The 15,216-nt window shown below is 38.0% G+C and overlaps 1 protein-coding gene and 1 long non-coding RNA gene across 3 annotated transcripts in view; one reads left to right on the forward strand and one right to left on the reverse strand.

Annotated features, from left to right (window-relative positions):
* Window positions 1-3,902: 3,902 nt before the first annotated feature.
* The window catches only part of LOC138911788 (uncharacterized), a 165,930-nt gene continuing 154,616 nt past the window's right edge, over window positions 3,903-15,216 (reverse strand). The window contains exons 4-5 of the long non-coding RNA XR_011417434.1: window positions 6,649-6,842; window positions 3,903-3,979 (exon numbers count right to left, since the gene is read on the reverse strand). This is a non-coding gene — a long non-coding RNA (uncharacterized lncRNA). The remainder of the gene's footprint in view (window positions 3,980-6,648; window positions 6,843-15,216) is intronic.
* LOC138911230 (uncharacterized) lies at window positions 8,068-13,431 on the forward strand. 2 transcript variants are annotated; one of them, XM_070209093.1, is made up of 2 exons: window positions 8,068-9,570; window positions 9,648-13,431. In XM_070209093.1, exons 1-2 carry the CDS (start codon window positions 8,336-8,338, stop codon window positions 9,751-9,753), a joined length of 1,341 nt encoding a protein of 446 aa, XP_070065194.1. In that variant the 5' UTR covers window positions 8,068-8,335; the 3' UTR covers window positions 9,754-13,431. The 2 variants fall into 2 exon arrangements, with proteins under 2 accessions (XP_070065194.1, XP_070065195.1); XM_070209094.1 differs by having other exon boundaries at window positions 8,069-9,592.

The following is a 15,216-nucleotide window of genomic DNA, read 5'->3' on the forward strand; positions in this document are numbered from 1 at the left end:
ATTATTATAATTTGACTTATTTGTTAATTCTACTATGATCTTCGTATGCAAAATGTTATCAAATCGGATCAATCCATAATACAGCCAGAGAGATCGGTCTGAGAGTAGGTTCTCATATGATAATAAATTCTGTTTTCCAAGATATTTTCATTAAACTCAGTATTCACAACCTACACTTAAACCGAAGGGAACATGTCTACAAGGCTATTCAATTTTCGTTCAATTTTCAGTTAACAACTGAACATATTATAAACAAGATGTGGGCAATATTGGATACCTGCCCATAGTTGACATCTTTTATTGATTTGATAAATCCAGAGATGAAGATAAATTAATGCTGTTCATGCCGTGGCACGTAATGGAATGGGGTTTCGGTATAGTTCTTTTGGGAAAGTAAAAACATTTCAATTTCCGGTTCGGGACAAAGTGAGTTTTTTAAAGTGTTTCTAAAAGAATTGAACCAGTTAACCACTTCTCTAAATAATACTTTCTTTGAACTCTTCAAATGCTTAAGCTCCGCTTGCCCATTCTCTAGATTTAAATATTCTTTGGCATACATGTTGACATATGATTAGGAATGACAGCGCCCGGGACTTCTTCGTTCATTTGCATATCAGTCACAATAATTTGAAGGAATTATCATAAATATATAGAAAATTGAATTCCAATACCTGTTGCCATTCAATGGCAGACATTTATGAAAATTAATTGCCGCTTAGATTGCATAATCAAATTGGAGTCTGCGAGTGATTTGCTTGTTGACCTGCGCTTGTGTAAATATTTTAGGCCGTCCGAACACTTAGTTGAACTTTACGTAAATGCGGTTAACAATTCAAGAGGGTGAAATCAGTCCTCTGTAAATAATATCACGTCAACAGCAAAACAGAATTGGGCCCACACAAATTGTCGGGTGATAAATGGTCTTAAACGGGATTTTATTTATATTTTTTCTTTCTTTCTTCATTCATGCTTTGTTGTTTTTGTTTTGTTTTGTTTGTATCAGGCAAAGGCTACTCTTCATTAGAATTCTTGTTGGTTGTGGCGCCCAAGATGCGGGCAGCATTACTTAATTTTAGCATAAAGTGTACATAATTTGACATTGGCAATACAGAAGACAATGGCGACCGGAGCAGGGCTGACCGGAAACGAGCGGATAACGGTAACGTAAAGAGAACGGTAAGCGCGGTAACGCGGTAACGGTAACGGTAACGGTGACGGTAACAGTAACAGTAACGCGAACTGGAACTGAAATGGGAACGAAAACGGGAACCCAAGCAGGAACCCCAAAAATTGATTAATTGGTTTGTGAGCGTCTAATTAAATAAAGCGGTTCGGCGCTCGGTTCTCAATGGGTACGAATGGGTGGTTGGGTGGTTGGATGGTTGGGTGGCTGGCGAGGGGGTGTCGGTCGAAGTGTTAGACCCACGTCAGCGTCACCACCTCGAGTGGGGGCCGCACTGGGCGTTGCTTTACTTTAAAAGACCGCATTTTTACTTTTTTGTTTTTATTAATGTGACGGCTATTTGTTTCTAGTAAGCAATTACAAAGCAATTTTATAGCAATTACCTTCTTCTAACAGCTTGGGACAGGGCATTTTAATGCTATTTAGGGCAACCACACCCAAAAGCTCTAACCACTCCACCACACACCGCCCCAATCACAGGGGGAGGAGTGGAAAATATTGCCCGTTGAAATATGCAACTCACCCCGCACAAGTCGAAAGTAATTTTAGCCAGACTCTGGGACAGATGTGACCATGCCATGTGCTGTGAAATATTTGCGTTTCTCCCAATTACTTTCTTTGCTTTTACACCGATTTTCGTAATATTACAGATTAGTCACCTAGTGTCAGCTACTTATAATTAGCCTAAGTTCTTGAACAGGATAACATTCCCTGTTGCTGCGTTGCCACCTTTACTTAAAAATCCGATTGTTGCTGCGGTCAACGGTTATTGAATGCTTCTTTAGCTATACAATATAGTTCGGATCGCTTAATCAGCCTTCCATGTGAGGTCAAACTAGTCAACGACTAATTGATTCCGGTCTCGATAACAGTTTGTTGGGTAAAAATGTAATAAATATACTCAAGCGTTGCTACTTTTCTTTAAGAAACCAAATTTTTGTTGCGCGAAAGAGTTATCGAATGCTTCTTCTATCCATTCTGAGAGATCAACAAAAGCTTGGGTCGCCAAATCAACTACCCATAGTTCGGATCAGATGTACCAGGTCATTAGATTCTATATAAAATGATTGATAATATATATGTTTTGTCAAAAATAAAGAAAAAGCAACTTAATGCCGGTTTGAACCAGCTTAGCAGTTCGAACCTCTGGACTGGAAGATTAGTTGTAATAGGACATTATTGTAAAAAATTTGTTTTAGGTATGAACTTATTTTGTGATATCGATATTATTTGAAATACTTCCTTTCGATACAGAAAATGTTCAAATATCATACAGTAAGTTTTGTAGAAATTTTGAGTAAATGTGGCCAAGTGTCTGTCTATTTAGTTGGGAAATACTTTTCAAATGTTTAAGCTTGAGATAAATAAAGTTTAATTTTTTATAAACGTTTGCCCAATGCTTAGAACGTGAACAAATATTTTCTTTTTAAATATGCCGAGCATTCCTTTGATCTATGTCGCAACTGCTCCTTGGCTTCTGGCCAGCCCTGTTCCCCCACCCGCGGGAATCACAAACTAGAAGAAGAAGAAGCGTGGAATGATGAGTGGAGACCGCAGTTGACTTGTTAAAAGGCTAGCGGCCAGAAAAAGTGGGCACAGAAGTTGTTTTTTTCTTTCCAAAATATATACCGATAATGCGTAAAATTCCATTAAATCGGGTGTAATTAAATGACATTTACTTTAGCCACATTAAAAAGAACATAAATCAGCGACTACTGCAGCAAAGCATATTTGGCTTGCGGCCCTCGGACCAGCTTCCAGCTTCCGGCTCCTGGACCAGGACCTGGCCCTGGCCCTGAACCAGGTTCGGGTGGGGTGGGGAGGTCCGCTAAAAGTTTCGCCCTCGTTTGCGTACAAAAAAGCCAAAACAAATATGGGGTGAATTGCTTTGCCGCATGCCGTCGCGGCGGACTTAAATGGATACAGAGACGACGTCAAGGCGGAATCTGTAAAGAAACCTAATTTATTGAAAAATTGTTGCTCGGGGTGAGTCTCTTCTCTTGACTTGTTGTCCTTATTGTTGTTGCTCTTGTTCAGCCGAAGGCATGCTGTGACCTTTTCTTTGTTTGTGTTCACAGTGTTATAAAGACAACATTCTACTACTTAATGTCCGTCGCACCATTCCCGGTGGCAGTTACGATGCCCCACACCAACCCCAACCCAACAACATAGCTCGCGACCAAACGCGCTTCGGTATAATGTATAAGAATGGAAAAACGAAAAAAATATGCTGCATCAAAGAACAAGTTTTGTCCATAGCTTTCGCCCAGAACTGGGAACTGTCTAAAAGCCGCAAAATCTTACATTAACGAAAAAATGTGAAATACAAAATATTACTTTTAAAATGAGCACTTTCTACTTTCTTCTTCCGTTGATTAGAAAATACTGTGATTCACTCGGATGCACCCATATTTACGGAAATTTTGGGTACATCCTAATTTATTGGCATTCTGGCTAGAAAAAAATGGGGCAACACTCACAGCTAACATAGTGTAATTAATTAATAAATAATTTAAATATGCCAGCTGCACGCTATTATCGATAAATAGATATTAAAAATTTACTCAAAATGGGTTTTTACATATTAATATAGAAATTTACAATGTTGTGTATGGGTTTATATGGCCATACCCTCCTCGAACTTTGCTCAGTTCCTTATTGTCAAATATATATTCGTATTTTCATATATATAAAGTATATATTTGTAATGATGTACTCACCTGACTATTCCCATGAACACTTATTTCATCGTCATTTACCATTAGGCGGGAGACGAAGTTATCTATAAACACATCACTGAAAAAAAGAAAAGCAGGGATAATGTTTATAAGGTTGAATCAGTGAGAATTACTTAAAATATTACTTAAAATATGCACACATATAACTATATTGTTTTATTTTAACTATAAGACATATGACAATGATCTCCGCCATAGCCATTGATTCCTCCATGGATAAAGTCTTTGTCTCCTACATAGTTCAATATGCCACCTCCTGCAATATTAAAGCTATCTCCTATATAATTAAAGCCGCCCCTTTTCTCCATTGCTGAAGCTGCCGCCTCCTCCATAGTTGAAGCTGATGCCGTCTGCTCCTCTATAGTTGAGGGCACCATATCCCGCGTTATTGAATCCGTCTCCTCCATTGCTGAAGCTGCTGCCGCCTCTACCTCAATAGTTGAAGCCGCATACTCAATAGTTGAAGCCGCCGACTCTTGCATAGTTGAATGCAGCTCCTTCTTTGCTCAAGTTGCCGTCTCCCCCAATGCTGAAGCTGCTGCCGGCTCCCCTATAGTTGAAGCCGCCGTCTCCGCAGTTGAAGCCGTCTCCTCCACAGTTGAGGCCGCCTCCATCGGTTTTAAAGCTGCCTCCCTTAATGAAACTTACTTGAATTCATGAGAATCGAGTAGTAGGGTGCTAGGCGGGAAACTTTTTTTAATTTGCAGCGCAGCAGTTAACAAAATATATGCATACATTCTTACATATATAAATGCATACATAATATATATACACATGCAACACTCATACATAGTTACATTCGTACAAACATAAATACATAAATAGCCACGTGCATACATACATGCATATGCACATAAATACCTAAATACATTCATAGTTAAGGATACATTCATATTTACACACGTTCAAGCATGCATGTGTGTATGCATTCATGCAAACATGCAAACATGCACACAGACTGTCACATGCATACAAAAATACATACAAACATACATTTACTTACATACATGCATACATACATGCATACATACATACATATATACCTACATAAATACATACACAGATACATTCGTACATACATACATACAAACATATATACAAACATATATCTATGGTTACAATCTTAAACGTATCTTTTTTATCCAATTCCCGCCCATGCATTTTGAAGTCTGCGTCTTAACCTTAAGCTGTCGTTTTTTCTATCTTCTGCAAATACGTTTCAAAATGAGTTTGAAGCTGATCGGATCGTAAACAAACACGTTTTCGCTATTCATTAGAAAAGATTCTGAGGCAGATCGAATGGTAACCTAAAAACTTTCATTCAACCGTGTTCCGCTAATTCATCACTGCTGCGGTTAGAATTTCCAAAATTGCTGAGATACGTATTCATTAAGTTCTTGTGTAGGGGTCTGACATTAGGTTTGATGCAAATAGGACTAAACTTAAAACTTCACCCAAACAAGTTTTTGATCAGCATTTTCCATTAATGAAGCTTGGATTCTGCAAATAGTGTGAGACCCGAGATAAATGAACTTTTTATAAAAAGCCTTCTTTGACCTTCATTCTCAGCAAGAAGGAGTGAATTTTCTAAAATGTGTGAAACACCCCTCCATTCATATTGACCAAAGTTCAGTCAGTCATTCAATCAGTCAGTCAGTCAATCAGTCAGTCAGTCAGTTAGTCAGTCCGACAGACAGATTCACATATGCGAATGTGCATGTATATATTTTAGGTAAAATGTTTTAAAATACAAATTTTATAGCATACATTTTGGGGCTTACCAAATGCATTTGTCACTTTTGCCTTTGGGCTAGCAAATTTTTGTGAATCTTAAGGGGATATTGGCCTAAAGGCCACTTTATCTATCTATCTATCTTAATGCAAATTAAATATTGATAAATTCTTTGATAATTTGTCAGAGACACAGTCGAAATGAATTGGGATAGACCCCGAATTTCGAGCTACTGTTATTGCAAATTTGCCCGCACATATGTTGGAGTCCTATGTGGCGAGTAGAGGTGTGTGCGGGGTGTGTGCAGTGCTTTAAGTGGGGTCATTATCCCTTCCAGCAGCCAGTTGCTACTTGCTGCCTGCTACTTGCTGCCTGCTACTTGCTGCCAGTTAATCGGACTCAATTGCTTCAAAGTAACTTATACACGCTTTTCACGCACAAAACACGCCGAAAGCGTTGCTCATTGGACGAACCCACAACAATATTTGTCTTTGACCCTATTATTTACTAAATTACCTTTTCCTTTGGGCAAGAGCTTACAATAACCCAAAACCAGCCAATGAACCACCCCAGCCCCACACTCTCTCGAGCAAACACCAAACTCCCAGCCAACCCCCCGCCGCAACCGGCATATAACCCTGATAACGCACAATGCTATTGCCATTTCCGGGCCCATTGCCTCCATATGGGCCCTGGCATTCAGCAGGCAGGCTTAAGCATTCGCCAAAGGGGGATTGGGGCATACAACGGTACGTGTAGAAGGCTGTCGCTATCCACTCGCTAAGGTACTCGTCAGCATCTGCAGGTGAATTTATTTCTTTTGCTCGGGTTAATCCACTACAAAAACAAGTGAACTGAACTGCCGCCAAGTTGGACGTGGCATAGAGCCCGGGCAGAGACTCTGTTTTGTCAGCGCCGCCCAAGTGAGCAGCCCCGAGGAGTTAAACGTGTGTGTACAAAGTGATTATCATTTCTTTAAGTGATTTCAACATTACCTTAAGGTATTTCGCCTTAATTGAAAACGTTTCCTTAAATGGCTGCTCCTGTTGTTTCTGCTGCTGCGGTGGTTGTGTTTGTGGTTGAATGCTCCAAAACTTTACTCCAGTATGCACTGTGATTAACTCTATAGAGCATTTATCGTACAAATAAACTCGATGCGTGGGTGGGCCCTCTGTGTGCGTAGTATAGTCTAAAAAGCAGTCAAAAGGTTTATGAACTCTGGCACAACACATTTGAAAAGCACACAACAATTAGGAAGTTACTTTAATCTTTAAGTTTGCACAACGTGGCTGACATTTGCGAGCTAATAATTATAATATAATACCCTGAGTGCATACAATTTTATATCCGACCAGATTTCTGCTCTCAGCAGTGAGATCTAGGCATATGTATTTGAAGCTTCGATTACTTATTCCATGAAAATGTATTGCTTAAGAAAACGAATTCAAATCAGACATTGCCCGATATGTGTCTTATTTAACTGTTATCTATATTTTCAGTCAGGCTGCGAAACAACTCCCAGACTTAAGACTCGGTTTTTGAGGATTTCCGCATGTTTGAACACACGTATGGCTTCAAATCATGTTTAGTCGTACACTTAGATAAGTTGAATGAAACTATTCAATTTTAATTATCTCATAATAGTCAGCCCTTTATAATTTCATATATAAGATTCGGGCTTTATTTGATCTCTACCCAAAATTTGCACCTCCCAAATATGGTTAGATAAATCTAAACCAAACTATTTTTAATGGAGAAAATAAAAAGTTTATATTGGAAATGGCGGTTTGAATAAGCTTAGTTCAAACTCGATTTTCAGCATTGTTTCAAACCAAAAATTAACTATTTAAGTATCGCATGATAGATTTCTTTTGAGCCTAGTACAAAGTATTTACTACAGTTGAATACCCTATACACAATAAAATTGGTAGAAGGGTTGTCTTGCAGTTGAGCTAATGTATGTAATAGGCAAAAGTAACTGCGACGCTACTAATAATAAATATATCTCGACGTTAAACATAGCTATAGGCTTCAAATTCGCCATGGAGTTTCTCGTTAGGTTACAGGGCTTAACTTTCTATGCGATTCTCAAGCAGAAAATTGGATTGATTTAGTCGAAGAACTTGGCCTAGATCTGAACTCTTTTGTATTATTAAATGTAAGTAATACTTATTAAGCTGCACTATTTATATATATACAATAATATTAAATAATACATAGATCATGGTTTTAGTTCGTTTTTATCATCGAATTCTATAGTTAACCTCGAATTTTCAAGTTAAGATTTAGCTAAGCTGGAATTTAGTAGGTTGCTAATTGTTTTTGTTCTTGTTTTTTATGCTGACTGCATAATTATGCAAATATTTATGAATATGTAGGTAGATGGGCGTGACCCTTGGCTGCATATTGTAATAGGATAAGAGCATCATTGGTAACCCTAGCCAGGGTATTATAGTGTCACTATCTATGTTAATTATAACAGTACGATAAGTAAATATCGATAAAGAAAAGCGGCTGCAGAGAAGAAGTGGAAGGCAGTCTCTCTACAGTACTAGCAGTAAGAAGACGTGTTGTTAAAAATAAAAAGGCAACCCGAACATAAGTTAAATCAACGAAGAAAATCATACTATTACAATATCAGAAGTGGGATTGACTCAGAAAAAAAAAAAAAAACACAACAAAATGGAAAATATAAATATAAATGACGTGTCAATAGCGACATTGAAAAGTTGGTTGGCATTACTAAATTTGCCAACAGAGGGTACCAAAACTGAGCTGATGGCGAGATTAAATAAGGTACCAGTGGACATCCGAGACGATGCTGCAAAGGAACTTGAAGTTCAACGTAACAAGGAACAGACAATTGAGGCTCAAAATGAGTTGCAAAACATAATGCAACAACAGCGTGACGAAATAGCAAATGGCGCCGAGATGCTGAAATTGATGCGTCTCGAAATTGAAGCGTCTCGAAAATTCCTAGAAGAATTTCAAGTAACGGTGAACCGCAACTCGCACATCGGCGGGAGCGACGGGGGAGAGCAAGAAAGTGAAGTCGGCGATTTATTGCAGCTAGAGGATGGTCACACTGAAGAAAGACCACGGTCGACGGATGGCAACGCTGGTGCAGCTGATTACACTGGAACGGATGGCAACGCTGGTGCAGCGGGCAACGCTGGGGCAGCTGGAAGGATCGACGAAAGTGGCAACGCTGTCGGAGGCAACTTAAATAATTGCATCCAAACTGGAGCGATGATGTTAGCCAAGGAAATTTTATTAGAATTTACTGGAGAAAGTGAGGTGCGTAAATGGGTAATGCAATTCTTCAATGTGGCCAAGATCTACAGACTAAATGATATGCAACAGCACTTGCTTTGTATAAGCAAATTGAAAGGCGGTGCTTTGAAGTGGTTGCATGCAGACCCTATGCGCATCATTGCTCCGATTGACGAGATGCTAAATCAATTGGTTTTGGCCTTCGGGGGAGGATTTTCGAAGTCGGAACTACGACAGAAGTTCGAGGATCGGGTTTGGAAACCAGATGAGGTGTTCGCCACATATTTTAGCGAAAAAAGCATATTGGCACAGGACATCAACATTGATGTAGAGGAGTTAATGGAGGGTATTATTCGAGGCATACCTTGCGAAAACTTGCGCACTCAAGCTAGTATGCATTGCTTTACCAATCCGGCTCAAATTTTACGTGCGTTTGCAGCTATAAAGTTGCCAATTAAACGGGTACGAAACCATGTAGTGAAACAAACTGCACAGGAAGCACAGGCGGACAAACAACAACGTTGCTACAATTGCAATGTTAAGGGCCATTGGGCCAAAGATTGTTTAAAGCCCAAACGGGAGGCAGGATCTTGCTATGCGTGCGGCTCAAAGGATCATTTAATAGCAGGATGTCCAAATAAAAAGTATGATATGGAAAACAAATATGTAAGATACTTAAGAATTCATTTTAGTAACTCATTTAACAAATCAATAATTGCAGAATGCCTTATAGACTCTGGCAGCCCTATTTCATTTTTAAAGGAAAAGTTTGTGCCATTAAAAGTAAAGCGTATGCCAGATGCAAATTCGTATGTAGGTTTAAATGAAAGTAAATTGAAAAATTTTGGAAAAATTTTATGTTTTATGAAGAAAAAGTTAATAAATGTTTATTTTAATGTTATAATTGTGGCAAATGAGTCTATGAGGTATGACGCTGTGCTTGGTAGAGATTTTATGGATTCTTTTGGTTTAAATATTGATTTAAGAACATTAAAAATTGTGAACGGGCATAAAGTTGATCACCAGAATAATGGTAAAAATGATATCATAGCTACAAGCTACAAAGAAAAACAAAAAAAAGTGGACGATGAAGATATCAAACACGAGCAAAATGAAACTATATTGTTAAATGATAAAATCGTTAATAAGGAAATAGTCAGTAATGAAACTGTTAGTGATGAATTAGTTAGTGAGAAAATTGTTAGTCCGGAAACGCTTGGTGATAAAGTTGGTAGTGATGAGATAGTTAGAAATAAAATAATTAGTGGTGAAATAGTTAGAAATGAAGTGATTGGGATCGAAACTGTTAGTGATGAGATAGTTAGTTATGGAGAGCTTAAGCTCGAACCTGATAGTGAAGAAGTTGTTAGTGATGAAATTATCTATAATCAAACCGGGATTGAAAAAGTGATTATAGAAGATATAGGAAACAGTGCAGTTAAAATTAATAATCATGTTAATGAAGCGCCAGTGAATAGCGAAATCATGGGAGTGTTAGAAGAGAATTTTGAGAAGGATATCTTAACAATAAGTTGGGAAGATTCTAACAAAAGAGAAAATATATATATTTTAAGTGAAGATATTGATTACAGCACAAAGTGTGAATTTGAAAATTTATTTGAAAATACTTATGTAAAAGCGAAAAGGCCAAATCAGCCAAAATTAAGACATGAGTTAAGCATAAGATTAGAAAACGACAAAGTATTTAATTGTACACCTAGGCGGTTATCTTATATGGAAAAAGAAAAGTTGCAAGAATTATTAGACGACTATTTAAAAGATGGAATCATTAGGCCAAGTTGTTCAGAGTATGCATCACCTATAGTACTAGTGAAGAAAAAAACTGGAGACATGAGGTTATGTATTGATTTTAGAAGACTGAACAAAATTATATGTAGAGACAACTACCCGCTACCATTGATCGACGATTTATTAGACAGACTATGCGGAAAAACAGTATTTTCAAAGTTGGATCTAAAAAACGGGTATTTTCATGTTTTTGTTAATGAGCAATCTATTAAATACACTTCATTTGTTACCCCTTTAGGACAATATGAATTTCTTAGGATGCCCATGGGTTTAAAAACTGCGCCACATGTATTTCAAAGATTTGTTAATAACATATTTTGTGATATGATAAAAGATAATAAGGTAATTGTTTACATGGATGATATTATGATAGCAAGTACAAACATAAAGGAACACATGGAGACCTTAAAGGAAGTGTTTATAAGACTGGTGCAAAACAAATTAGAGTTGAAATTAGATAAGTGTGAATTTTTTAAAAGCAGCGTTAAATATTTAGGATTTGTGGTGGATAGTAAAGGCGTTAGGGCTGATGAAAAAGGGTTAGAAGCGGTTAAATCCTTTCCAATACCAAACAAAATTCAGGGAGTACAAAGTTTCCTAGGGTTATGCTCCTACTTCAGGAGGTTCATTTTAAACTTTTCTATATTAGCTAAACCCTTATATGATTTATTGAAAAAAGATAAGAAATTCAAGTTTGGAGAAGAGGAGTTTAAGTGTTTTAATATGTTAAAAGATAAATTGTTAGAGGCGCCAGTACTATCAATATATAATTACAAAGAAGAAATAGAACTACATTGTGATGCCAGCGCAGTGGGATTTGGGGCTGTTTTATTTCAAAAAAAAGAAGATAGGAAATTACACCCGATTTTTTATTTTTCTAAAAGAACAACCGAAGTAGAGTCTAAATATCATAGTTTTGAGTTAGAAACGCTAGCCATCATTTACGCATTACGCAGATTTCGTATATATCTACAGGGAAAACGATTTAAAATAATGACAGATTGCAACTCTTTAACTTTAACGCTTAACAAAATAGATTTAAATCCGAGAATTGCTAGATGGGCGTTAGAACTACAAAATTACGATTTTGAGTTAGTGCATAGATCGGGCAAGCAAATGCAACATGTGGATGCGTTAAGCAGATGTTATGAGGACATTTTAGTTATTGAATCCAATAGTTTTGAGGACAATTTAGTTATTTGCCAAAGCAAAGATGACAAACTGGTAGATATTAGAAAGATGTTAGAAAAAGAAGAGCACAAGCTATTCGAAATGAGAAATGGGGTCATTTACAGAAAAACAAATGATGGCAGATTAGTTTTTTATGTACCAAAGGATATGGAAGAACATGTACTTTACAAATATCATGATGAGTTGGGACATGCTGGGAGAGATAAGATGATCGATGCCATTGGAAAGAGTTACTGGTTCCCATATATTAAGGAAAAAGCAATAAAGCATATAGGGAATTGTTTAAAATGCATTGCCTTCGCCCCCAAGACGGGTAAGAGTGAAGGACTATTACATAGCATACCGAAAGGAAACAAACCGTGGGAGATGATCCATATAGACCATTATGGACCAATTAATGCAGGAAGGGCTAATAAATATATATTGGCGGTGGTTGACGGATTTTCAAAATTTGTTAGACTATATACAGCAAAGACAACAAGTACGAAAGAAGCGATTAAGGCATTAAAAGATTATTTCAGAGCGTATAGTAGACCTAAGTTCATTGTATCGGACAGAGGGAGTTGTTTTACTGCAAAAGAGTTTGATGAATTTTTAAAAAATGAGGGAGTAACGCATATTAAAATAGCAACGGGTTGTCCGCAAGCAAATGGTCAGGTGGAAAGGTTGAATAGGGACTTGGGTCCGATGATGGCAAAAATGGCGGAGCCAGAAAATGGTTTACATTGGGATGTTATTATAGAAAATGTTGAATATGCAATAAACAACACACAACACAAAAGCATAAAGAAATTTCCAAGCGAAATGTTATTCGGATTACAACAGAAAGGAAAAGTTGTTGATGAATTAAAAGAAAAATTAGAAGAGTTTACACAGGTGAACACGTGTGATAAAAGAAATTTAGAAAATATAAGAAAGAGTGGAGAAATATATCAAAAAGAAGCTCAAATCAGAAATGAAGAGCGGATTAATAAAAAGAAGAAAGTATCAGTAGAATATAAAATAGGTGACTATGTCATGGTAAAAAATTTTGATAGCACACCAGGAGTTTCAAAAAAGTTAATACCAAGATATAAAGGGCCTTATAGTATAGAAAAGATTTTAAAAAATGATAGATACTTGTTAAAGGATGTAGAAGGCTTTCAATTATCTCGCAACCCGTACGTTGGTATCTGGAATAGCCAAAACTTTAAGCATTGGATGCGAAAATAGGCAATAAGCATTAGTTATAAAGATAGATACACATATAAAAGACAGAGATCGGGAGCTCTCTTTGTCAGGATGGCCGAGTTGTAATAGGATAAGAGCATCATTGGTAACCCTAGCCAGGGTATTATAGTGTCACTATCTATGTTAATTATAACAGTACGATAAGTAAATATCGATAAAGAAAAGCGGCTGCAGAGAAGAAGTGGAAGGCAGTCTCTCTACAGTACTAGCAGTAAGAAGACGTGTTGTTAAAAATAAAAAGGCAACCCGAACATAAGTTAAATCAACGAAGAAAATCATACTATTACAATATTTACGAAGTGGCCATAATTCCTTGACAACGGTTTGCGCTCACATAAAAGTTTATGGGCTATTTGGGGGCATGGTGTGGGCGGGCTGGGCTCTGTTGTTGGGTCTGTGCATTTTAAACATTAATAGGTGCATAATTTAAAAAAAGCTAGAGCAAATGAGCCGGCTATGGACTAACAACGGGTTAATTAATAATGCTCCAGCCTGAAAGCCTAACCTGTACTTATTTGGGAATCCATTCAACAAATGGCAACTCTTTAAAAGGGTTTGTCTTTAAGTCCCAGGGCTGTTCCCCCGCTCCGCACCTTTGTGTTTTTTTTTTGTTCGTTATTTCTTCTCCAGGCTGGCAAACTTTTTTATTTTAATTATTATTACGAGAAGGCTGTGGAGCAGCAATACTTAGCCCGAGCCCGCTGCCAGCTATGGATTGTCATGCAGCTCCAGCTAAATCCAAATCTAGCCGGGCAAACTTTCAAGTCCTGGCAATTACTATCTGCTTTGCCCGAGAGCTGGCTGCTCTTAATGAAGCTGCGCCCGTTCGTTTTCCCATTCGTATTTACGTTCATGTTCATGTTCACGTTCATGTGCGCCATCCAGGACCGGGGTCCACGTCCACGTCCACGTTCACGTCCAGATCCAGATCCACCCACAACCACCCGAAAACAATATTCATCCCATCACGTGACTCCGAATGTCGTCGTCGGCGCGCAACCGGCTGCTCTGACTGCAGGCTCGGTCTGTCGTCAGGCTCGGAGTTTGTCGTTTTTAATCTCCAGCGCTTGGCAGCAAGGGTAGCAGCCGGTGGATGGGGCGGAGGCCAGCTGGTAGCGGGTGTCGGGATGTCTGGGGTGCCAAAATGATTGCGAAATTGAATTTTCAATTTTATATTTTTTTGTGTTTTTTGTTTTTTGCGAATAAAAAATGCAAAAGCAACTCCGCTCGACTGTATCCAACAAAATATTTATTGCATATAAACTTTTATTACGATTTGTGTTTATTTGTTCAACCTCTTTTCAATTAGAAGTCCAAAAGTCGAGAGCCTCATAAAACAAAACTGAAATTCTAAGAAGTGCCAGTTGCGCATTAGCTAATGTTCATGATTATTAAAGCTGTGCCGCACTGCGTATGCCAAGTGTTTCTTTTAAACAGTACTTTATGTTTAAAAACATTTCTTAACCATCATAAGATACATATGTTTGTCGCATTGGAAGACTTGATGAAAATCGCATTGAAAGGCTGCAGCGGCAGGTAGTGAGAGCGTAAGTGCGAGCATGGCAAAGCAGAGATGTAGTTGATTAAATGGAGTTTATGAAAATCGCATAAAAAAGGCAGCAGCGGCAGGTGGAGTGAGAGTGGAAGTGGCAAAGCAAAGATGCAGTTGAGTAAATGAAGCTTAAAAAATCACAAATTACCAAAGCCATCGTCAATTTAAAATATATGTAAAGCTCTTTAATTCGCTAAATTGAAAATTGTTGCCTTCAAAACTAATGGCAAAGTTGCTATGCCCCCACACAGAGTATAACAAATTAGCGCGCCCTTGTCGAACGTCTTGTGATGCTTACCGTACCGTGGGGTGTGGTGCGACCTGTATAGTGGCCCTTGCGAGTGGCCCAGTGGTTCGATATGACAGGGAAACATCACGCAACAGCTATGCAAGAGCAGCAGGAGCAACACCTAGATGATTGATGATTGTCATAGGCGTTGTCCACCAGGGGGAGCATGGTGGGGTGGGGTGGTTGGTTGTACTTTTCAATTATTGGTTCAACATGCTA

The sequence above is a fragment of the Drosophila virilis genome, chromosome X (assembly GCF_030788295.1).
Source record: "Drosophila virilis strain 15010-1051.87 chromosome X, Dvir_AGI_RSII-ME, whole genome shotgun sequence".
Lineage (NCBI taxonomy): Eukaryota > Metazoa > Arthropoda > Insecta > Diptera > Drosophilidae > Drosophila > Drosophila virilis.